Genomic DNA, 24,058 nt, shown 5'->3' with positions numbered 1-24,058 from the left:
TGGGAGGACATTAAAATATTAAAAAACGGAATGTACGCGGTATTACCGATGCTAATAGCACCATTATAACTCACTGTATGCAATCAACAGGCAAAACAATTAACTAAGATTGTGTTTCTGGGCCCCTTTAACGTGCACTGACATCGCACAGTACACGGGCCTCTAGAATTTTGCCTGCATCGAAAATTCGGCCGCCGGTGCCGGGATCGAACCCGTGTCTTTCGGATCAGCAGACGAGCGCCATAACCACTGAGCCATCGCGGCGGCAGTCGAAATAGTGGGACGGTGTGCTCACACAGCTAACAGTGGCACAGGCAAATGCTTAGAATACATGGTGCACACGTGCGCCATGGTGCCACGTGCCATGGCGCCACGTGCAAATACATGGTGCACACGTGACAATCGATCGTCGCAGCAGGAGCAGCAGAGAAGCGTGGTATTTTTTTTTTTTGATCGCTGTAGCTGTCCCCCCCCCCCCCCCCCCTCCCCCCCCAAAGAAAAAGAAAGCTCGTTGGTGGGTTCCACCTGTTCCCTCCCATTCACGGCAGTTGCAGGTGTTACAGGTGTTCCCTTAAATGGAAGCACGAGAGCCGCTCATGCTTCTTGTCTCGGTAGGGTGTTGCTTGGAGCCTAAAATTAAAGCGAGTCGGGGCGGTTTTCTCGCTGACTGGATGTCGTTGTGGCGTGGGGGGCGACGGCTGAGTGCGCGCGTCCCGCGTTGGTGAGCGATCGGTGCGGCGGCGAGCATCTCGCACCATCCTTTCGCCGCGGGGGCCTCGTCTCTGACAGGTCCTTTTCTCGCGTCGCTCTGGGCGCAAGCACGTGACGCCGCCTGGTGCGCCGACGGGGTGTCAGTCGAGGCACCAAGTGCTACTGCTCGCCCCCCTTTTCGAGCTTGCTGCTGCGCCTTGCCACGCGCACGCGGGTGCGTAAACGTTGGTCCAAGGAAGCAGTGATCTCAACCATCAATCTTGCTGCGCGCGCGATGGGAAAGCGCTCGGCTGCATCTCGCTGGCAAGGAGCTTCTCTTGCGGGGTCGCGATAGGGAGTGACGTTTCGGATATTTTTCTTTTTGCTACAAACCACCGAGAAAAGAAGAGATGGCTTGGTAGTCGCTTTCGTGAAGCGCCGTTTTTTTTTTTCTTTCTCTCCCCGGCTGTGGTAGTGGTCATTGTTTACACGCTCTTCGTCGGCCGCCTCAGAGGAGACCTAGTTAGTGTGCACGCTGGCGATGGGTCTTGTGTGCCTTCAGAAAAGGTTTTCATTGAGGCTGGCGCAGCGTTAGACGTTTTCAGCATACCAGAGATGTACTACTGGAGACGTATGCCGGTTTACCGGGAGCATCCCGCGCACGAGCTCTGACACTCGGTCGGCCAGGCGGGGTCACTGCGCGTGCGCAGGAGGCTCCCGGTAAACCGGCATACGTCTCCAGTAGCACGTCTCTGGTATGCTGAAAACCTCTATTATCAGCTTACAGTCTCTGTGCGTACGAGTCGTTCGCAGTTTGTAAACTTGGGGCATTATTAGCGGAAAAAAAAAAAAAATTGACATTACTTGATCTATGGCTTGCGTGTTTTGCATACCACATTGAAATGTGGCGCCGGGGGCCTGCGCAGTTTGGGTGAGCGCGGCGCGAGGCCTTCTCCAAAGCCCTCGCTCGCACAGCGCGCGCAACCGGATAGGGATGTTTTCCTCCGCGCCACGAAATGCGATCTTCAGTGCACGCGTGCCGTCATCCCTGCACGTCTTGCAGCGGAGCAGCAGATGACTGCGTCGCAGCGTGGCGCCAGTGCCGCCGATGACGGCTCTCCAATTAAGGCCGGCCGTCCTTTCTTCTTTCTTTATTCTGCCACTCTCGACTGACAAATTGCACTGTCTGATGTAGGAGCTTGCGATATGGCTGTGCTGGGGTCATCGGCAGGGTTGTTGTCAGTCAGGCGCTCCGTTCCCTCCTCCCCGTTCCTTTCTTTCTTTTTTTATTTTATTTGCCGTTTTCGAATGCTGTGAGGTCAGTTGCGTCGTCGCACTCCTCAATTCGCGTGCTTTCTGGGTGGCAAAATGAGCAAACTAATCGAAAAGTTCCCAGCACCAGACGTCCCGACTTGCTACGCGGCCCTTTACGCAACTAATAAACGCAGCACAACAAGCAGCTGTCGCAGGTATATAAATATATATTTTTCATTTCCTCTTATTGGTTTTTGTTCCGCGCTCCGTTCCACGGCACGGCTCTCAGGTTACCCACAAGTGCTCGTCGCAGTCGGCTGTCACTACAGTTCCCCCGCGATCGCATTCATGAGAAGGGCGATCGCGAGTCATTTCTCAGTTCAGCAAATGCCAGCGTTCGTCACGTGCCAGTGTTTATTACAGGCTACTTTAACCGTGAGTATGCAGTCATATATCAGCTGTTGATTCCGTATTGCGTCCACCTTGAGTTCATCGCTTGGGCGCGTCTTCGCGTAGTCGCTAGCTTGCCTCATCACCTTAGCCAATGCGTGTGTTCAAATGAAGGCCCGCACACTCATTTCTTCTCTTTTTTTCTGCTGGAAGAGTCGTATTAATAACCGCGCCCGGCCCGCATGTCGACCAGCCGTCGCGTGACAGACGGCCCTTGTGCAAGGCCAGCGTGTGTATAAATGTCGGGCTGAACGACGGCGCGGCCGTGTTTTCGTGGCGGCCTTAACCCCGCGTTGTCCTGTCCCAGTGACACTGTGCGTCCGTGGCACCTGCGTTTCCCACAATAAACGCGGTCCCCTCCCTGTGTGTCCCTTCACTGAACTGCCGTCCACGCGCTGGAGGCACGGTGCCAGCGCCGCTGTCTCGTGGTGGTCGCGGCCAAGCGCGCGCTGCTTCTGAGCCGCCGAGGCGACCCCGTGTTCCACTTTGAAAGCTTGGAACCCGATTCTGGGCTGTTAGCTGACGCTGAGCGTGTACGGTGTATATGTCGCCGCCCTGTTCGACGCAAGGACCGCAAGCACCTCTTCTGTCACACTTCTCAACCTCAGTGCCAACCGCACTATCTCCCTCTCTCTTCAGGAGCGAGCACGCGCAGTGCTGCGGTGCCATGTGTGCCGCTATGTTCCCAGCAGTATCTCGTTTCATGGTGTTTCCTTATTTCAGTAAGCGCCCTAGTTCAGTAAGAATGCACACGCCACTAAAGTAAATCTGACGTATTGTCAAACTGTGCATCAGTTGGTCGTTTTTTTTTTTCGCATATCAGAAGTAGGTGTTTCAAATAAACGAAAGGAACGCCCATGGATAGATGTTAGGAGCATCCCCTTTGAAACGGGGTGGTGGCAGGTGCCACCATGCTCGGTATTTCTTCTTCTTTATATTTTTCTAACTAGTCTGTCAAACTTAACGGCGTTATGTCGAAATTCCCCATTTTTCTTTAAAAACAGGTTCTATTGACTTTTACGTTCGACCAGTTTTTAATCCTGAACTTGGCCGTTTACATCAATGCCCTGCTTTTGAGCTAGCAATCTTGTAATTGCTTTTTGACGACATCTACCACTCATTCATTTGCATCTGGGGCGCACGCAGCAGCGGCATCTTGTGGCGCGGTGTGCATACTTCCCGCCCATGTTGCGCGGTAGCGGTGGCGGTGCGTGCTATGCAGTTTTCCTCCACGAAGCTGTGTTTTCAGATATTGCGCCTTTCGAGGAACCTTTGAATGGTCTACAGCTTTCTATATAATACTTTCAGCGTTTAAACATTGTTTAAAAATGATAATTGATACTAATTTAATTGACACTTAGTAAAAAGACCCTGTTTACTGCACGCGACCACCAAAAACACTGCTTGGTAGCGTTCACTCCGCGTGACCGTCATACGCCGCGAAGTCTATTGTTGCTATCCTCAGTCCTGATAGCGGCGCCAACGGCCTGTGTATACCTGCTGCGGACGGCGACAAACGCACTCGGTGGATGCTAGCGGCGCGCCGTCGCCATCTGGCGGCACCGTCAGCAACCACATTACTCCGAAGCTTGGTTGAAGCGCCGTCGGAGTATGAGCGTTGCCTGCCGAGTGCGCTGGATTTGAACTTCTATTGACCTTTTCCGCGTTCGCGGTGTGCGCAGTCTGAAGCAGTGTGAACGTAGTTTGCTTGTGTATCCACATAAGCTACGAATAATTTCCACCCATGTGTGCAGGTGATTTGCTGTTCAGTAAAATTGACTGCGCAGGACTATGGGACTGCTTGAACAGTCACGTTTTTCTTTTCCTCCGCATGGAAATAGAATCGGGCGGATCACTTCAGTGAACTTGAAATTGCTTGGTTTTATAGACACCTGAATTGTCGGAAACCGTGCAAGTTGGAATTGGCTAATCTTGAAAGTAACTGCGCAGCACAGTCGGCGACGGAAAGAAGCGTGCGTTCGCTCAGCGCAGGACGTATACGCCCTTCCTTTCGGCGTTGTTTGTGTTGCGCAAATACTTAAGCAACGAGGCTGTTGTGCCCGCGGACCTGCGCGCCGAGGTAGTGACGTAGATGTAGTGACGTAGACAGCGGAGAGCCGGGACGCAGTACCGTAGTACGTAGTACAGTGATGTTTCTTTGTGGGAATTTTTCACGCGAAATATTGGCTGATCCGAACCGAAATATGGCATTGAAGATCTGAAATGCTTACTAATCTGATTTTTCGGAGCCTTCACTGGCGTGGCTAGAAACGTGTGCTTTTCTGGGGGAGCAATCTAAAACGGGACCTCGAGAAGGACAGCGGGAGCGACCCTTCTGAACAGACGTATAATGCGATGGAAATTCATGTTTTTGACTAATTTTCTCGCGGTCGCATCGCTCTTGCCTTCTATTTCTGCTCTCATTTTGTCATTTCCCGACTGCCTCTCGTGTTGATTCGTCGCCGGCAAATCCTGCCGGAGAGACCGGTGCCCTCTCGCTGCTGCCCGCTGGCAGTCGGGCTCTGATCGAAGACCCCGCGCATTCCTGGTCCTGACGTCTTCGAGGGAGAGCTGCGATCCGTCCGCGGTCGCCTGTTCAAGGTCGCTCCGTCCCCCGCGCTTCCCTTCCCTGCACGGCCAGCCGGTGACAGCCGCCCGGAGACAATGCTTTGGCTGCAACCCTATATTGGGTAAAAAGACACGCCGGAGGAATGATGGATCAATGGACCGGCGTCCGCGTCGTCGCCGCCTGTCTCCGCCGCTACCGGGCGACTCGTGTTCTCGGCCGGTGCCTTTCCGGGCGTCGCCTTTCGCGCGCCGGGTCCCTGGCTCGTCGCTCGTGCGCGGTGTCGGGTCTCCCCCTTCGCCGCTGTGGCTGCAGGGCTGTGCTGAGTCCAGTCTATGTGCTGCGCACTGGAGTTCAGTGTCGTTCATCCGCGGCAGTTTCCATTGTCTCGCCGCAGGAAGTGTCACAAAATCGGAACGCGACGGTAGCAAACTACGGCGCACAAAAGCGATGAGTGACACTTTAGTCAGTGGCGAATTTGATCCCCCCTCCCGCCCCTAACTAAGCAAGAAATATTCTGTGGGAAAACCATGTGAGAAAAAAAGAGTCCCCCCTTTTTTTTTTCGACGTAGAAAACCCCAGAAATGCATCGCGCGAATAGGACTGCTCCCCCTCCCTTCCCTTCAAACACCCGCTCCAAGAGTCGCCCATTAAATCTGCTCCTGACTGAAGTGACAGTGCGGAAATATTGGGGAAAGGCTCTGCAGTGTTGTCGCGTCGGTAGCATACGCATGGTTCGCTCCTCCGCGGAAAGTCCCGAACGAGGTCGTACTTGCGTAAGGTGGAGAGCTGGGGTTCTTGAACGGCTCCTCGGCCGATAACGGGACCCCTGTGCGCTCTCATTGTGCGGTGCCCTCTGGAAGTGCTCTTTCAGCCGTGGCGTATTTCGGTTTCGGCGAATGGCTGCCCGAAACGGACGCCGCAGTGTAGACAGGCGTGATCGACCGCTTGTACACAACCTCCGTCCGGTTCCTCTGGTGCGCATCTGTTCTTTGCGAGAGGCCGGCCGGTCGTGCGGGGGGTGCCTTGGCGGCTGGGAGGTTAGATGAGGGGGGGAGGGGGGTCTGCCTTTGGCGGCGCCGCGGTGGCTCCGGGCGGATGTACACAAACTGCGCGGGTTCCTTGCGGCGTGTGTTTCTGCTTCGGCCCTCTCCCCTCCCCTTCCGAAGGCTGATCGTTTCCGAGTGCCGGTGGCTGCCCTCGTTCGGCCCCCTTCTCGGCGCGGTCAGCCACCTCTGGCGCTCCTTCCGAGATTCGTTACGGGCCTCCTAATTGGAGGCACGCGCTCCTCGCGCGCGCGCTCTGCGTCGTGCTGGGATGAGCGCCTGGCTCCCCTCTTCTCCAGCCGCCAGCCGTGTCTCCGCCAAGGCTTGCGTTTCCTCGTCTGGTCCTCGGACGTGTGTTTGTGTGTTTGGCCAGCTGGCATGTAAGGAGTAAGAGCGCGCTTGTTTTCAGGATGGTATGCTCTGTGGGGCAGCGCGTATCCGAGTGCCTGACATGCTTCCCTCTCTTCTCTGTGCATGCGAGCGCGCTGTGATGTGAGACGACCGAATTCAGCCTTAATTTGAAAAGGGAAAGGTAGGCTATAGATTAAACGCGTTCTTATTTACTCCTCCGTAAATGCCGCGTGTCCCAGATGTTCAGCCGAAGACGGCTGCGGGATTGCTGCCCCCCCCCCCCCCCCCCTCCCCGCCCCCCAGCTGGCAACACCGACAGCTGGCGGCTTGGCCGTCTGTGCTGCCTGCTATGGTCTGGCTGGCCCGGGCTCTTTCTTGACGCATTCCACAAATGAAACCTGTATGCAGGTTTTCGTTTTTTTTTTTTTTAAATTCTGGACCAGCCGTGGTCCTCAGAATTATTAAGTGAGGAACGGCATGCCAAGTATGACAGTGGCTGGCGTCTTTTACGCTACATCATTCGCCGGGAGTTTTGAACCGTGCGCGCATGTGGACCGCACTCGAGGGCAACAGTTGATTTTCCCCTCTGTGTCTTATAGAGGTAAATATGTTGGTGATGAAGGTTGTGAGATCCTTGACGTCTTGTAGGTTCGATGTTACTCAATCGCATTGTTGGAAGACAACTTCCAGAAATGTTAACTCTTTATTAACAATGAGTAAAAGAGCTATCAAGATAGATACAAGCAAGGAGAGAACTATTTACTTTCACTGCTTCGTAGAATCACCTGACGAAGCCAGCTCTCGGTCCCACTAAATCGACTTGTTTTAAGCCCTGTGTTCTCGCCCTCGCCGAGGACAATTACCAGTTCGGTAAATTCACAAACATTCACCCAATCAGTCGTTGGGGAATGGAAAACAGCCTGTCAAGGATATGGGGAAGGTGTGATCTCGCCCAACGCTGTACAAAATATGTACACTCTACACTACCGAGATCTCAGAGTATTTCCCTTTCCTCTTGCGCCCCTCCGCGGTGGCTCAGTGGCTACGGCGCTCGGCTGCTGGCCCGAAAGACGCGGGTTCGATCACGGCCGCGGCGGCCGAATTTCGATGGAGGCGAAATTCTAGAGGTCCGTGTGCTGTGCCATGTCAGTGCACGTTAAAGAACCGCAGGTGGTCGAAATTTCCGGAGCCCTTCACTACGGCGTCCCTCATAGCCTGAGTTGCTTTGGGACGTTAAACCCCAATAAACCAAACCAAACTTTCCTCCTGCGAGCTTGGCGAACACTCTCGCTTTCCCACGGATGCGGAATGTTTACAGCCTCAAAGTGTTAGTCTCGTGAGCACAGTTTCGAGGAAAGGTAATCTCCTAGGCCCATCTATTAAGGTGCCGCCACTCACAAAGTGTCTTCATGCGCAGTGGACGGACGGACACATGCTCTCGTACAAAGCACGTCTACCGCGTGTCCATTCCCTGTGCGTGCCAGTTGTGAACGACTCGGGCAAACGAGCAGGCATTTTTCATGTCTGCAGCTAGCGGGTCGCTGTCTTGTCGACCGCACTTCAAGCCGCCAAAGAGCGCCGCCCGAGACACCCTCCACTTCGAGCTGCGGAGCCGCAGACTTGGGACAAAAGCGACGCGGATTAAGATCACCCGTCGCGGCCCGCGCTCGCCTACCTCTCCGTAAGGACATGGGCAGTTGGATGCGACGCGGCGTAGGGGCCCTGTGCAAACGTTGACCCTTACCGGATTCTCGGAGTCCTCCGGCCCCACTCGGTGGTGACTGTGACAATGTGACACTTCACTGCAGCTAATGTATAATTGCAGTATAATGGTTATAATAACTACGTAATAATGATTATTATAATTACAGTATATGATTATAATGTACAGTGTGGTCCACTGTTAAAGGGAACATGCGATCGCGTGGCCTCCGTGCTTCGCGGAGAGGTGCCGCCGAGAATTTGTGGGAGTTGTCGGCACAAGACGTATGCGCAGTTAGCATAACGGCTGGTCGTTCCGCGCATGCGCCTGATGCAGGCCTATTCTCGCCGCATCTAGGCGCCAGGGCTTCGTGAAGCGCGGAGGGCACGCGATCGCATGTTCCCTCTAACAATGGACCGCACTGTATCATTACAGACGTATAGCCACAGAAACGAAAAGTTGATGCAAACGTGTCCGTGTCCAGTTTGACCAGGCCTCTCCGATTGCACCAAGCACGCAGAGAGTCGTTCGGGTCTAAATGCCACGAAACATTCAGTTGTGCAGCAGTTGTGATATCACTGACTCCTGGATAAGCCTCATGGCAATCATCTAATATCCGTTCGCATTAGATAACTTGATTATAGGTCATCAGGCCAATGAAATGCGCTGATTACATATTGCAGCATGTGTGTTTCATTTGAGACGACTTCCTGACATCCGGTCGAGTAGCAAATCACCTTGATCTTCCAGTTGGGCGATAGATATCGACATCTTCGGTATGATTGGTTTGGTTTATTGGGGTTTAACGTACCAAAGCGACTCGGGTTATGAGAGAAGCCGTAGTGAAGGGCTCCAGAAATTTCGACCACCTGGGGTTCTTTAACGTGCACTGACGTCGCACAGTACACGCGCCTCTAGAATTTCGCCTTCATCGAAATTCGGCCACCGCGGCCGGGATCGAACCCGCGTCTTTCGGGTCAGAAGCCAAGCATCGTAACCACTGAGCCACCGCGGCGGGCCTTCGGTATGACAGGCACCATTTTCTCACTTGGGATGGACGCCGTTCTGACTAGTGTGCTGGCTTTTGGGTTCATGACTACTTTTTGGGCTTATAAAGCACAGATAGCGTATTTGTGTGCTGAAAAATTGTAATGTCAAATTGCAACGCTGTTGATATTTTCAGCCTGTGAAGTTTCCTTGCTCGGGGGCAAACGTTCAAATAATTTCCGGGCATCGTCGTCATCGTGGCGTACACTGATGTTTGTTCTGCACCTGTGGCACCTGGTCAAGAAACCGCGCCCAATGCACTATTGGAAACAACTCGGCACAGCATTCCTGCCCGGATACTATGCGAAGTTACTCGCGGCGGACAGGGGCTGCATTGCGCGTTGTCTCAACCGACGCATCGTGGTAGCGATCCAACGATCTATTCTGACCTTTTGGGCACCATGAGCGTTAGCAAAAACCGTGCCTGTGTACGTGGCCGCGCTCTTACCGTCACTGCGAGTGCTCCCTCAGACACTGTGCAATGTGACCGACCCCGTAAGGTCTTAAAACCTGCACTCCACAAGGTGTCCGCCGTGGTGGCTCAGTGATAAGGGCGTTCGGCTACTGAGCCGGAGTTCCCGGGTTCGAACTCGGCCGCGGTGGCCGCGTTTCGATGGAGGCGAGATGCAAAATTCGCCCGTGTGCTGTGCGATGTCAGTGCACGTTAAAGAAGCCCGGGTGGTAGAATTATTCCGGAGATCTCCACTACGGCACCTCTTTCTTCCTCTATTCTTTCATTCCCTATTTACCCCTTCTCTTTCAGCGCGGTTGAGGTGTCCACGACATGTGGAACAGTTACTGCGCCATTTCCTTTCCTAAAAAAAAAAAAACAATTCAATTTTTCACCAAGGTGCTCCGGGCGGATGGAATCAGTTGAATCTGCCTCACGTCACGGGAGGGCGCCTATAGACACTGTGGGACAACATGCACGCTGGAGTGCCTCATCGAGACCGACCATGGCTGCAGCGGGGCCGCCGGAGAGCGCCGGCTGCAGCTCGCTCTTCGTCGGCCATGTTGTGCGGCCGCTTATCTCGCACCACCGCGGCTGCATGATGTACGCGCTGCCACTGCGCTTATCGATGTCGGCGGGATGCTGCGGGCCGGAGGAGGGACGCGGAAAGGTGCCACAAAGGTCCTTTCGTTTCTTTCGTGCCTCCCTGGTTGCTGCTTCCCCTCTCCGCTATCGACTTCGCCATCTGGAGGATTAGCCCAGAATCGCGCGCTCATTATATAATAAGCCCAGTGCCGCCTCTCCTATGCCTGCTTATCTATTCCCGCTCTGCGTAAACGGACATTCGAGCGCGGCGCATATTTCCGGGAAAACGTGAATAAATGATTGCTCGCTGCGTTGAAGAAGTTTGGGAGCCGCAGTTTTCCTCGTGCTGACCCCCTATACTTCTTTCTCCCCCTGGAGGCGCATATTTTATTCGGGCCGATCCACATACCCGCAGTTTGGTTAAGTCTTGGCGTCTAGCTGCCTTCGTTCGGGATTTATCACCTCCGCGCAGCCGCTATCCGTTGGCGTTTGTGTGTGCTTTTCCCAGTCAAGGTTGCGGCTATCGCAACCTACTTGTCGCGCGGGCGCCCGCACTGGGCACCCGGCTTCTCTAAATTACCGTGGTTGTGAAGACGGCAGCAGCAGCAGCAGCTGCGGAATAAATGAACGGGTTGCTGTGTGGACGACTTCTGCGCGGAACCGCAAATCCCAGTGGTCGAGAGCAATCCTTTGCGGGCTGAAGTGCTCCGCACGCGTTGCGCCCCACGTGCCGCTATGGTCCGCCCAGGTGCCGAACCGTCTGATAGCACACCGCCGCCGTGTGGCACAACGCCTTGCACGCGCCCTGTAAGCCGCCACGCTCCTCCCTTTTTTTTTCTTTACTTCCATGCTTTTACGTGCGCTCGCGTGGCAATCTTTCCCAAGTCCCAAGTATAGACTCTTCTTCGGCGTCCAGCAGCGTGTGTGTGTGTGTGCAAACAGTGCGCTGTGCGCGTAGGCGGCCTTTCGATCAGCGTCGCCGCTGGCCTTTCTGCCGGCGTGGTCTGCCGGCCCACCCGTCTAGGCTGGCGGTGCTGCGGAAGTCGCAAGCGCGGCAACCTGGTGGAGCCTGGGCCTCTACCGGTCCGTACTCGGAAGAACGAGGGAAGCGGACCGAAGGTTCATTCCGCGCCTGAACCGGGAGGTGGTCGTAGGTTGGCGTTCGCGCATTAGGTTTTGAATTTTGGCAGCCATCATGGTGTACGGCGTTAAGTCCGCATCGGTCATCTTAGGATCACCCGTACATGGGCCTGCTCTCTGAGCTCTTTCCTACGACGGTCAGTCTGGTCGAAGGTGACCGCCAGGGTGTGGTACTGGCGAGATTTTTGTTTTTCCGACCTGGCAAATGGTGAACGGAGGCTGGATGCTTGTACTGCAAATAGCTGCGCCGGCTAAATTCGGTGCCACTTACCTGAAACACTCGGAAGTACCTGCCGTATGTTCCGCGGCTGCGCAGTGCGTACGCGTCATTGTCACTAAACGGACTGTGATCGACATCCCACACTTCGCTTCCAGTGCGTTCTCTCCTCTCTCCCATGTCTGGCAGTTTTCAGTGACGAAGGAATGAAGTGAGGCATCGCGTAAGCACTCTGTTCTTGGCGAACTCTGTGCGTGTGACCCTCGTCGGCTGCTGCAGAAACAACATGGCATCCGCCGGCCGTTCGCTTGAATGGTCGCCGCGGTCGGCCGATGGCGCAAAGTTTGGCACGCACGCAACAGTGTATGTGCGCCGTCCCCATTAGGTCTTCAGCGCTCGAGTGGAGATGAGCGGTCGCTGCTTTTTACAGACCACTTTGCATCATCACTCAGCGCCCATTAGAGGGACTCGCTTTCTAGTGCGAACCACCATCCCGCCCCTTCCTAAACGCCGGCGTCCATGCAGATGAGGCGCACGCTGCTGGAGGCCTCAAAGTAGGCCAAGTCCGATAACGCCGCGTATCTTTTATAGAGTTTCACTGCGTTCATTTCTCTGCCTGTTAGTTTCTCGGGCCCCCTCGGCTTTCCCCTCTCTGGCCGCGCGGCTCTCGGGTCGAAAGAGAACACCCGCGGCACTGACCCGCTCGTCGTCTTATGTGGACGGCTCGTTGCGCGAGGCATGACGGGCGTTGTACGGGCCGCGTACCGCACAGCGTTTGGCTGGGCCTCCGCCCCTCGCGGGGTTAGGCGACCTGCGCCCCCTGACTAAGCAGTTTAGGCGCACGGAGCGTGGCGTCTCACGACCCGCTTTTGCTGCACCGGGCCGCGCAGAGGTGGGGGAGCACCACGGCAGCTGCGAAGCGTGCTCCGGCACCGTGGCCGATCTTACGTTCGCCCGGGGAAGGGAGGGGGGCGGTTCGGTTGCGCAGTGGCTGCGAACCGTGCCCCTGCAAGTAGTGAGCGAGAAGGCGACTCGAAAGTCTTCATCGTGACGACCGGCCGCCAAATAGGTCTCTTACGGACGCATCACTCGCGCTGGAGAACGCGTCTCTAAGCTAGAGGCTGGCCGTCGCTCGTCCTCGGCAGAGGCGCCGCCCGGAGAGCCGTCCCTTCTCCGCCGCCGTGCGACCCGGTCGGCGCACCGTCTTCCCAAAACCCAGCCCGCGAACATCACGTGCGTTTTTCGCGCAGCGCCGAGGAAGCGAAGCAGCCGCGGCCCGCACGCACGCGGGCAGCCCATCCGTGAACGGCCGGAGTTGTCCGTCCGGTCTCCTCCCGGGCCTCCCTCCCTGAGGCTTTCCTTCTCTCCCTGGTTTTCTCTCTCCGGCTGCTTCCTCCTCTCTGCCTTCTCCCTCCTCGTCCTGGCCCCGACAACAACATCGTCCTTAGCGTACTCGAGCGTGGCCCGCTTGCTGCCAGCGCGGGACCATCTCAGACCATCGCGTAGACGCCGCGCGCGTTGGTGTGCGTGGTGCCTTGCCGCAGTCTCTCTTTTCTTTGACTTCACTTCTCCCGTGTGCCAAACGATCAGCGCGGCAGATTTCGTCTGTGACCCGCCGTCGCGCGGTTGCGTTCGACGAGGCCTTTGTCGTCTTTCGGACCCTCGGAGACAGAAGAGAAGCCGGTCAGAGCGAGAGACCGACGCCGGGACTCCTGGCCTTCTGTGGAAACAGGAAACTCAGCTGAGTTCGTACGCTGTCGGGTGGACACCGCGTGTGGTTTCGTGGCCAGCGGCGAAACGTCATCGACTGGTGCCCCCCACTCCACGGATTTGAGCGCCCAGCCTACGTCCTGTACGGCGTCCCGGGTGTCTTCCCACCTGAGTGTGTCAGCTGCGTGCTGCATAGTCCGTCCAGGAGGATAAGCGGCGACTTGTGGCAGCTGCCTGCTTTACTTTCTGCGCGCGCGGCGGTGCTATATTTGGGCGAGCCGGCCTTTTGCATTTTCCTCCCGCTGCGTTGTTTGGGAGGGAGGAGTGCGTGACTCCCAGTGCGGTGCACGTAGCATCCCGGCACTTTCCTTCGAGTTGGGGGCCCTGACCCAGCGAAGCCTCCTGCCTGAACCGCGTTCACTTGTGTCCGCGGACCCTGGTCGTCGTCGCGCAGCCGCTGTGTTCCAGAACTATAGCAGAGGGGAAGAAGACCTCGGTGGATCTCTGCTGTCTACAATCTCGGCGCCGTGCTCCCTCTCCCCGGGACCCCCCGCCCGTCCGTGGCCTGCCACATCTCGAGTGGCGCGTGATTCCGGAGCGCCTGGCAGGCCTCACGCGCCGTGGTCTGCGGCCCTCGACCCACCCGGCGCCACATGCGCGGCTCTCGTGACCCCGCCCCCCCCCCCGCTGCCTGGGTGCCCATCGCCGGTCGAGCTGTCTCTGGGCGCGTGTCGTGCCGCCTCGTGAAACAGAGCAGCGCTTGCTTCCCGCCCTGGTCGCGTGAATCGGCGGCTGCAGTCTAGCGCTCGTTGGGCGGCCTAGTAGTACTACGCGTGTGCGCGCCCGTCGTTCGTGTTTCGGCATCAGAACTGCCTGCGTTTGCGCAGTGGCGCTCGTGTGACGCTGCCGTTAGGGCGTGGCGTCGGTGAACCACCGCTTTTTTGCTACCGCGTGTGTAGTCTCTCGAGAGCGCCGGACTCTGGCGGCAGCTTCTCCGCAGTGCTTCGGATGCGGAAAGCGCACGTGACGAGAGCGAACGAGAGCCCGACGCCGTGGAAAGAAGCGTCCCGAAGTGTGCAGCCTCGGATTGCGCGCGCTGCCGGAGCGGCGCTCGGCGTGAACTGATCCCTCCCCAGTGTCTTTCCCGCGGGCGCCTCGTCTCCGTTCCATAGTGGCTCCTTCGGCCGGCCCGGCGGCGTCCTTCTACACGCTCCGCTCTCGCCGGGGTCCCCTGCGTGGACTGTGCCGCGAGCGCTGCCCCATGTGTTCCTCGTGGAGCGCGGGCGCCGCCGAACCCGCCCGGGCCAAGTGCCGCCTCGTCCTCAGCTACGTGGGCACTCTGCGGCGGCGGCCCCGCGCCCCGTCGGCGTCGCCCCGCTACTGGGCCGAGCAGCAGCACGACGAGGACGTCCGCATCTACCGGCGCCCGTGGGCCAGCGGCCACCACCACCTGCACTGCCGAGTATGCTCTCCTCCTCTTGTTTGGCCTGCACGAAAGGGGATCGCTAGGGGGCGGCGAAATCAGTTTCGAAATCCCCCAGCTTGTTTATTTGGCTACCGCTGAGCTGAGCGCGAGCATTTCCGCTGGCAGGTGCAAGCTGCGTGGTGTCATCTGTGCGCACTTTTTTTTTTGCTTTGCACGTTAGCTCGCGCTTCCTTTTTTTGCCAACCCTTTGTCAACGTCGGCGAGGGTAGAGTTGTGCCATTGCGTTTCGCAGCGCATTCGCCCGACCCCGGTGCACGCGCGCGGTGAGGGCACGCATCCACCGGGGTCGGGCGATGGCCGCGTGCAGCATTGCTACTTGTCGACTGAACGCGTCGCAGTGTGCGCGGCGTGCCCGGTGGCGCTTTCGCGTCGTGCCACGCCCCTCTTCGCTGCACCCGTTTCGGCAGGGCAAGGCGCCGCTCTGCTTACGTTATGTCTGGCCGCGTTTTCCTTGTTGGCGTCTCTGCGTCTGCCTCGCTTCCCGCCGGCGGCGAAGCCCTACTGACGCCGGCAGGAAGGCTGACCTGCTGCACGGATGGTTGTGCAAGGTGGATACTAACTTAATATCGAGGGCCTCTTTTTTTTTTTTCGCATTTTGCCATACCTGGACCCTCTTCAAAAGAGCGTGCATACATTTTTTTTTCTCTATGCATTGCCGTCAGCGCGATATAGTGACTCCGTCGTAATAACTCCATTGGTGTGGACACGTTCGCGTTGTGGGGTGCCATAAATTCAGTTATTTGCAAGGCAAATGAATGTCACGGATAACGATGACGGGCGGCGAAATGTGTACAACAATGCTGCCATGTAGAATTGCCCGAGATGACGACAAGTCCACTAGTAGACTTTTCGGCCAATACGTTCAACCTTGATAAGAATTATTCAGCCTAAGGGCTCTTTTAAACGCCGTGTGCTGCGGTTCCCAAGAACCCCTGGAAGTCCCAAGTTTGAGTGGTGAGGACGAAATTTCCTCTCGCCGTCAAGTGGTTTGGGATGTTGACGATGCCAAAACAGGCACGCTGCATGGCCGAGAAACAAACCGCGTGGGCTGCATATTTTTGATAAAGGCTGTACCTCTGATCCAGACTGAATGCAACGGCAGTCGTACCAGTGAGTAGCCCACGCTCTGAACTTTGCCCTGGCTACTCAACTCTAATTCCCGACGTATAGCGTTTTCGATTTTTCTCCCCGCCTCAAGGTCTGACCTTACTCTGAGCAAGCTTGCGGTACGCGGGTCCTGCAGGGAAACGCACAGTGCTACGCTCTAAAGTGTCTGGGTGCGTAAGATTAAGCAATTGATTGCTTTAGTCTTTTCCTTATTTGGAAAACTTTTGTGAGCACCTGTATGGTGCAGGCTGTAGAAACACAAAGGGTTTTGCTTGTCGCAAAAGTATATGCAATGCTGACAGTATTACGAAGCGCGCATTTTCCGAGATGTTTCTCAAAGCAAAGTGGAAATGTCAGGGTCCAGGGGTGAAGGTTTGCCGGAAAGATTACTCTGTACAAAGACCGATCCCCGCGGTAGAATAAACAACCTAGAATTTCAGCGTGCGTACCAAGTCGCAGCAGTTGGGATGATTATGAATATTGTTATCAAATTGTTGTATCTCCTTAAGTGTGTGTGCAGAGTTTAATCGTTTTAAGGCGTTGAGAAATTAGCCTAATTTTATCATTTGAACCGTGCAATAATCCCCCTGCATCTGTCAGCCTTTTTTCTCTGCAGTCTAAAGAGGCCAGTAAGAGCGAAATCCTAGAAGTTCAGAGCTTCAGCCCACCATATTTTTTGTTTGGTTGAAGGATTGGAGCGGCGCTCCTGTTTCGCTACTGTTTTCGGGTGGGTGAACGCGATTCCGTGCGGCCAGTGCGTGCCGTATCGCGCGGCCGAAGGTCGCGCGTACTGATGCGGCCGAGAAAAAGAAATAGAAAAGCCGCTTTCGATGGGGCCTTGATAGCAGGCACACGTTTTCGTAGCGATGGCGTGGTGTCCTCAGGTACCGCGCTTCTTGGCTGTGTGCGAAGGTGATGAAGCTCTGATACAGACCGGCCTCTCCAAGATGGGCCCTTTGCGAATCCGGGGTTCTGTTGGCCATTTTCTTGCTCTGTACTAAAGAGGCCTACTTTTTATAGGCGCAGTGGCTGCTCTAGCTTGCTTTCTTGCGAGTGACTTACTTGAAATGTTTTTTTTTTTTTAGAAGCTCCTCATTATTTGGTAATGAGTGCCCTCCCCCTGCGTTTTTTGAGGAACATTTTCGAAAAGTGCGCTTTGCATACGAGACTAGCCCGCTCTCTCTAAAAGGTTCCCATTAATCCGCGTCTGTATGCTGGTTAAGGAAAGAGGGCAGTTCTGAAACCGCTCAACATCATCCTCTTCGGCTGGCGCTGGGCCGCCGGACGTGCTTCGAGCCCGAGCGATGTGTGGTGCGCTCGGCCGGGAAGCGTCGTCGTGTCCAGCTGACGTAAACGTGTGCCCGGTGATCACGCTTTAAGCTCAAGGCCGCCATCGACGAGGAAGGGAGAGAAATGTTTAGCCTTTGTCGTGGACGTTTTCGCGTCGCTTTTCCCTGCACAATGGGGCTTCGTGCGCCGCACGCCCTGGGATGCGCGGCCCCGTAATGATTCGCTCCTCTCGCGATGCGTATCGGACACAATGGCTTCCCTGAGCGTCTGTGCCGACGCCCAGTTGCCAGCGTCGGGCGTGCGGGTGGTAATCGATTCTGTGTTTTGGCGTGGGTTACGGCACCGGGGAGGGACCAGCGAGTCGCTCTTAATTCTGCAACCGCGCAGACTGAGTCGGGTTTGTCTTCGCGCAGTGACCTGATTATTACCAGCGCATCTTGTGGACTGTTTTTAGCGTGAAGCCACCGCGATGGCTGTGTGGTTAAGTTGTTCGGCTGCTGACCCGAAAGACGCGAGTTGGATCTCTGCCGGGGCGGTCGCATTTCGATGAAGGCGAAATTCTAGAAGCCCGTGTACCGTGCGATGTCAGTGCACAGTAAAGAACCTTAGGCGGTCTAAATCAATCCGATGCCCGCCACTACGGCGTCCCTCATAGCCCATGTGTCGCTTCGCGATGTTAAACCCCGCAATTCACAACTTTACTGAACAAAATTTCTCGCAAAATTCGCGTATATCGAAATTTTCTGGATGACGCTGCGAGCTGCTAGTCGTCTTCCGATAGGAACAGTGCGTCTAAGCGCGCACAAGGCGCAGCGTCATCTTGACCTCCAGCTTCTTGAAGGAAAGAAGCAACGCTGTTCGCAGTCTTCTTTGGTGTACCTTTGAAACGAATCCGCGTGTCAGATATCGATCCGCGCAGGTGTTCGCTACAGCTTCGGAATTCGACAGCCGCCGTTCCTACCTTACGCGCTCACGAAGCACCCGCGGCGTCATGCGCTCGTCCGTGCTTCCAAATTGCATCTCGCGCACCCGTGGCTTGAGTAGTTTGCGACCAGTGTTCGGATTGCTGCTGAAGCCACCCCTTCGTTTAAAGCGCGCATGCTATAGGAATCCTAGCGCTGTTTTGGCGATTCTGTAATTTTGCACCTCAAGTTCGGTAATTGTCCAGGCGCCGGTTTAGGGCCCCTTCTAAGGGCCGTGACATGAAAGCTTGTCAGTCGTTGTGCACTTCGCGGATGGGCTGCAGCCTGCCTGTTATCGTCCACGTTAATCTCCGATGCGATTCATATTCTAACTCATGTTTTTGATGGCGCTGTACGGAACAAAGTGCATGGCCCTTGACACGGCATACTTATCCTCTACTCTACTATGGCGGTATCTTGCGTGCATGTGTTTGTTGCTTCCAGAGCCTACAGTAGCTTCTCTCCTCAGTTTCCTGGGACCGAAGTAAAACGAGCGCCACTTCAAAGTGGGTTACACTATAGTAGACGGGCTTAATTTGTCGCTTCACGACACGAGCTTTGCTTTCTCTCAGCTCCTGCCGTGAAAACGGTAGGAGACAGCTCACAGCATAGAACGCGCAAAAAAAAAAAATAGTTCTCGATGAGAGAGGCCATTAGGGAGGGAAGTACCTGAACTGTGACAAAGCTGCAATCGTGAGTTCAGTTCTTAAGCAGTATGCGGCTTGAAGGACGCTATAGTCTGGCTGCTTGTGCTGACCACACATTTGCCGGTATAGAATCCTTCAGGCTGCTTCTCGTATCTGTTACGCCGCATTGACGCATTTAGCATGCAAACAGCGTTGTGTTGTCCTGTCAGTAGACATTTCAAGTTTGTGTTTGAAAGCTTTATCGCGAGAATCTAATAGTTTGCGGGGCCGCAAACGCAGCCAGCTTTCTTCCCACGCACACAGTATCCTTTATTAAAATGGGGTTTCTGCCACGGCGACTTAGTAGCTGGGATATTCAGTCGAACGCGAGGTCACAGGTTTGAGCGCTGCTGCCTTTCGATTGAGGCGAAATGGAAAAATGCTGCTGCGCTCAGGTTTACACATCTGCCTGACCGAAACCACCGAAGCTGACCACCACGGGCCTGTCCTATAGCGTGGCTTTAGCATTTAGAAATCCAGTAATTGAAACGGAGCTATATGTTGATCAATCAGGCTGACTTGGCCACGTGCGTGACACGTTTCGCTGGCGCTGCGTCTCATTGCTCCCGCTCATCGTTTGTTTTGCTTGTCGACGTCCCCTTGCAGCCATCGCGGGCGTTTCGTTTACCTTGAAGGTTGATTTCCTGAGTTCAGCACGCGCTGTATTTTTTTTTTTTTTCCATAGCGTCTCAATCTGGCCATCGTCTTGTTCTAGCTATAGCGTGTGTACCCGTTTGCTGTCGCTCGTGCTCTAACGGCGTTCTCTTTCCAATTTGGTGCGGCAAAGAAGAAAGGGCCTGCACGGCACGACATCACGCGTGTGCTGAGTGGCCCGTATTTTCCGCGGTGTCCGCCAGGCAGTCTTCCCCCCCGCGCGCGCACGAGCGCATCATCTGAGTGGGCGAGGAGCATCGGGGGCGGGCGCGAAACGCCAAAGACAAAGAGCGCAATGGCGGAAAAATAGAATCGGCGGCCGGTCAGTGTGTTGCTCGGAGGCTGCCTGTCGAGGAAGTCGGCCGGTCGCGTCTGGCGCACGCGGCATTCCGATTGCGTGCGGCCCATATGCGTGCGCGCTAGTGTTTGGTTCCTTCGCCGTCTGTCTGGCTGTCCGTGTGTGTCTCGCCGGTACAACACTAGTCTCTCGGATTTGGCGCGCGCGCTAAAAAGGGGGACGGCGCGCACGCGCGTCGCTGCGCCGAGTGTGTGCCCCCTTTTTTTCGGTGCGCGATGAGCATGCACCTCAAAGGTCGCACAATGGTCCCCGCTTCGTCCGGAGCGGGAAAAGTCGCTCCTCGGCTGTGCGCGAAGGATGCGCTTGCACACGTAGGCGAGGCGGCGGCGCATCTGCTTGGCTCCGATGTCACTCTTTCGAGTGGCTGTCTGCGTGTGTTGGCGCCAGCTGAGACGCGTTGGGAGCCTTATGCTTTCGAGTTCGAAGCCAGTTGTGGGCGGCGAGCCTGTGCTATGATAACGCCTTTGTTTTTGGGGATTGAGTCCATAGCGCTGCTGGAGGCCGGACCAGTGCGTGCCCAAGCTTGCGCTGTAAAATACGGTTTTTGTCGGGGGATGGCGTCCGTCTGTGGTGAACGGCAAACAAGGGCACGTAATTCTTTTTTGGCTTATATGCCGGATACCTTGGTGTCTGCGAAGAAAAGGAGGTGTAATTGGAGCTGAGTTTGCTTTGGAAACGCGTAGCCATACTCCTGGCTTGTTTGCCGAAAGTGCTGCCCAAATTATGCGGGCAGGGAGTGTAGGGTTTCACCTGGACACCCCACTCTACCGGGCCCTGTGCCAAGTTCTGGGTCTCGCTCCGATCTCAAGCTTTAATTTCTTGACTCAGCTGTTAATTCTCCTTTGTTCTCGATGTGGCCAATATTTGCGCCCACCGTCTCTCTTCTCTCCCCGCGTTCTTGCGCGCTTCCAGCTCTTGCGTTTGCAACGAGCAACGCCCCCTCCTGCGTGCAAGCATCAGCCGCGCTATCACGCGTCAGTCTGAAAGGTGTCCTGACGCGGGGTCGCAGCTCCGGTGTGCAGTAGTCTCGCGCTGTCCCTCGCTGCCAGTGCCAGCTCCGGCGCCATGTCCACGGGGAGGGTGCAAGTATATATACGCCTTGTGGTCGAGCTGAGTGCAGGGACACGTGTCTGTTGCTGAGCCGCTGTTCAGTCTGCTTTTAGTTACCGCATAATTTACCTGAACTCAACGTCACGAAAGTGAGTGGTAAGAGCTACTTCCCTCTTAACTTTCTTGCTTGTTCTCGCCGTTTTACTTAAAGGGTAATTTGTCATTAAGCTAGTCAAGCGCCTGTTTGCGCTGCGCCGGTTGGAGCCAGAAAGGAGCAATGTCTTCTCAGCGTCGCGTCGTCGCAGCCTACGCGTTGTACGTACGTAGCAGCGTCAAGTGTGGTTAGTTCCCGCTGACTCGCCGCAACGTAGCGGGCAAAGTGCTCCAGGCACGGGGTTGTGCACGTACGTACGCGCGTATATTCTGCGGCTGGCGTGCATAATCGGTTCCGAGTATTTGGTACGCGCAGTGTGGTCGGCATCTTTGCGCATCCGGTTTCCTGCGAGCGCGCCGTTAGTGCGCTCGTCGCCGTCCTCTTTCACCCATCCTGACCGCGCTGTGTCGTGTCTGCGGCGGGGGACCATTTTCGTCCCCCCGCTCTGCTGGTGCGATACCAGCCCTCCCTTTCGCCCCCTTCGAGTCTGTGACCGAGTGACGCAGTGTCTCGAGCGTACACGGCTGTGAGATGGGCCGCTCTCTCAAAGCGCGCCGAATTCGTTGGCCGTGCCTCGCGCCGCGTACGCGTCGCTGCAGCTTTCAGCCGCAGGACGACCGCGACGTCGTTTCGGCGGGTAGAAGAGCTCAGCCGTGGACGCAGCCGCCTTGGTGCTCGCGAGAGGCGGGACGTCTGCCGATTCGTTCTGTGTGCATACGCGGGTCCGGTGCCGTCGCGCTGTATGCGCGTCGGGCGACGAATGGGCCACTCGGCGCGATAATGGCGCGGCGTATGTCCGCCTCTCTTGTGTGTTCCTTGGAGGGGGCGTTATTGTCCGCGCGTGTGTCCGACTGCCTCTCCCCCCTTTTCCCGGAGGGGGCGCGTCTTTTGTCGCCGCCGGCCTCCTTCCGGCCTTTGTCTTAGCCACCTCGTCGGTGGGAAAGCAGAGAAGGCGAGCGGAAGGAATGGTGTGAACGCCGACGCGGAGACAGACTCGAAACGGAGATGGCTTGTGCTCGCAGTGTTCGCCGTATGTGCTGGTTCTGCCTGGCCGGTTCGGGTACACGTCCGGCTGTTCGGAAGCCTCTCCCTTTTCTCCACCTATTTTTTTTTTTTTCCTTTTTGTCGGGCGGTGCTTAATTCCCGTCCTTGCGTTGGTTGATTCGAGTTGGTTGATTGGGCGCCCAGAGACTTGTGAAATAACAGAGAATTGAATCCTCGCATTTTGGGTGTTGTTATTGGCCAAGTTGGTGAAGTGGTTGCAGGTGTGCCCGAAGCCGCGACTGAGTTATGCTGTATCGTTAATGTTAGCTCTTCGTTGGCGAGCGTGCCTTGAGCAACCTCCAGCGATTCCCTGTAGTGAGTGGCCAGTCGCACCGGCTTGAACTGTGCGGTTGCTGTCGAGGGTGGGCATGTAGGACAGCGCTATCAGCCGTTAGCAATCAAAGGTGGCCGGATTCATTAGAGACAAATTGGTTTATTTAAACTTAGCCAGATACACGCATAAAGCAAACTGATCGTTAAACTCTAAGAAGGTTCGGAGGATCTGCAGAGCGTCGGATCACCGTGCTGACGCGTCTCGTTCGTCTCTCCTGGGCCCTGGCCTCGCCCAAAGCTTGGTCGCTTGGTGTTCCCTCCCAGCGCGCCTGTCGGCGGATCGTGTTATTCCCCGAAGTGGCGCTCCTTGCCCGCCTGATGCCGAGGCTTGGGGAGTTCAGGTTGAGAGTCCGAATGCGGGCGCGGGTACGTCTCGTGAAAGCGTAGTTTTCGTGCCGGAGCGTCGAATGTCCTGGGCCGCGGGGTCTGTGTTTAGACAGGCTTCAGAATGAATGCGCAGCCGATCTAAGGCAGCCCCCTCCATGCGTTGTTCCGCTCGGCGCCCACAGGAGAGCGAGTGGATGCGGCGCGCCTCGTGTGCTGGCGTGTTGGGACCGCGTGGCTCGTAAGAAATGCGAATGCTGGCACAGCCATAGCACTTTTTATCTGCTTAGTTCTGCTGGTAACTGCATTTTCATGGGTTCGGTTCAGCGTCTCCGACACATGCATTTTGATGAGGAAAAACGCGGAGCAAGCTCTTCTTACAAATGATTGCATGTGGCCAACATGCAAAGCTCAGGGTTGCCTTGAAGCCACTCCGAAACCTTCCAACACGGCGTTTACGAGGTCTGAGTTGGAGGTTGTAGCCGAAACAGGACTCGTTGCCGAGCGGAGAGGATGCGGCCGGAAGCTTACTCAGTCCACAACCTCCGACGCGTTCGTACACGTCAGCAGCGCACTCTTCGAGACTCTGGGCGTACGCTGCTCTTTAACAAACACGGCGTCTATTATTAGTCCGCTTCCTTCCGAGGATGGCACCGCGCCGCTGGTGCAATCGCAGGCACGCTTTCGTACCTCCAAAGTTACGGCTTCTGCGTGGTTGAGGATAGCGGCGCCTTTTTTTTTTTTGCTTTCCAGCGTAATATGTGATCGGGCGGTTGACCTCTTCTACGAGTATATGCGAGTCAGTTCCGCGTCAGGCAAGTGGCATATAACTGCACGCTGAGGGTGGCGTGTGTGTAAGAGGAGGCGAGTAGTGCTGTAACCATGGGAGGATGTGCACAGAACAGTTTATGCAGGTCGACCTTTTTTTTTTCGCCGTTCTTTTCTTTTGACCTTGTATAGTTGGATACAGCACAAGAACGAAGAGGCTTTTCCCCATCTAAGGATCCCCCCCTCCAGCCAATGGCGTCGGCCGATTCCCAAGAACCTGCTAGGGTGACAAAGCAGGGAGTGGCAAATAGAAGAGGGGATAGTCCCCTCCCTCCATTGTCACCCTAGAAGGTTCGCGGGAATCGGCCGACGCCATTGGCTGGAAGGGGGGATCCTTAGATGGGGAAAAGCCGCCTCGTTCTTGAGCTGTATCCGACTGTAGTATCTGCTGCTAATCTTTGTTTCTTTCCCAGGAGCGGCTCTTTAGTCCTCCAGATTGGAATTCACGGCTTTCATGTCCGTATTTGTTTTCTACAACTATTAAGATCTCCCTACCTCGTTTTGCCCACGCGCGACTAATGCTGCAGCGATGCAATCTGTTGTAACAATTGCGTACGACTTGCTCCGACGTCT

At 55.9% G+C, this 24,058-nt stretch overlaps 1 protein-coding gene across 5 annotated transcripts in view; it reads left to right on the top strand.

The window, feature by feature from the left end:
* The window catches only part of Cip4 (formin-binding protein 1-like Cip4), a 180,860-nt gene that overhangs the window by 60,752 nt on the left and 96,050 nt on the right, over positions 1-24,058 (top strand). The window contains exon 1 of one of the 5 annotated variants that reach the window (XR_016291400.1): positions 10,215-14,671. The exons of 1 other annotated variant lie outside the window; for it this stretch is intronic. Coding sequence is in view for 2 of the 4 variants with exons in the window: in XM_089583548.1 (XP_089439674.1) it covers positions 14,471-14,671 (201 nt within the window). In the remaining 2 variants the exon portion in view is untranslated. Of the gene's footprint in view, positions 1-10,214; positions 14,672-24,058 lie in introns of those variants that run through there. 3 more of the 5 variants (XM_089583548.1, XM_089583547.1, XR_016291399.1) reach the window with 3 other exon arrangements.

The sequence above is a fragment of the Amblyomma mixtum genome, chromosome 3 (genome assembly GCF_055824585.1).
Source record: "Amblyomma mixtum isolate Tamu chromosome 3, ASM5582458v1, whole genome shotgun sequence".
NCBI classification, from domain to species: Eukaryota; Metazoa; Arthropoda; class Arachnida; order Ixodida; family Ixodidae; genus Amblyomma; species Amblyomma mixtum.
The sequence above is the reverse complement of the archived record's forward strand: the minus strand, read 5'-3'. Positions and strand labels throughout refer to the sequence as shown.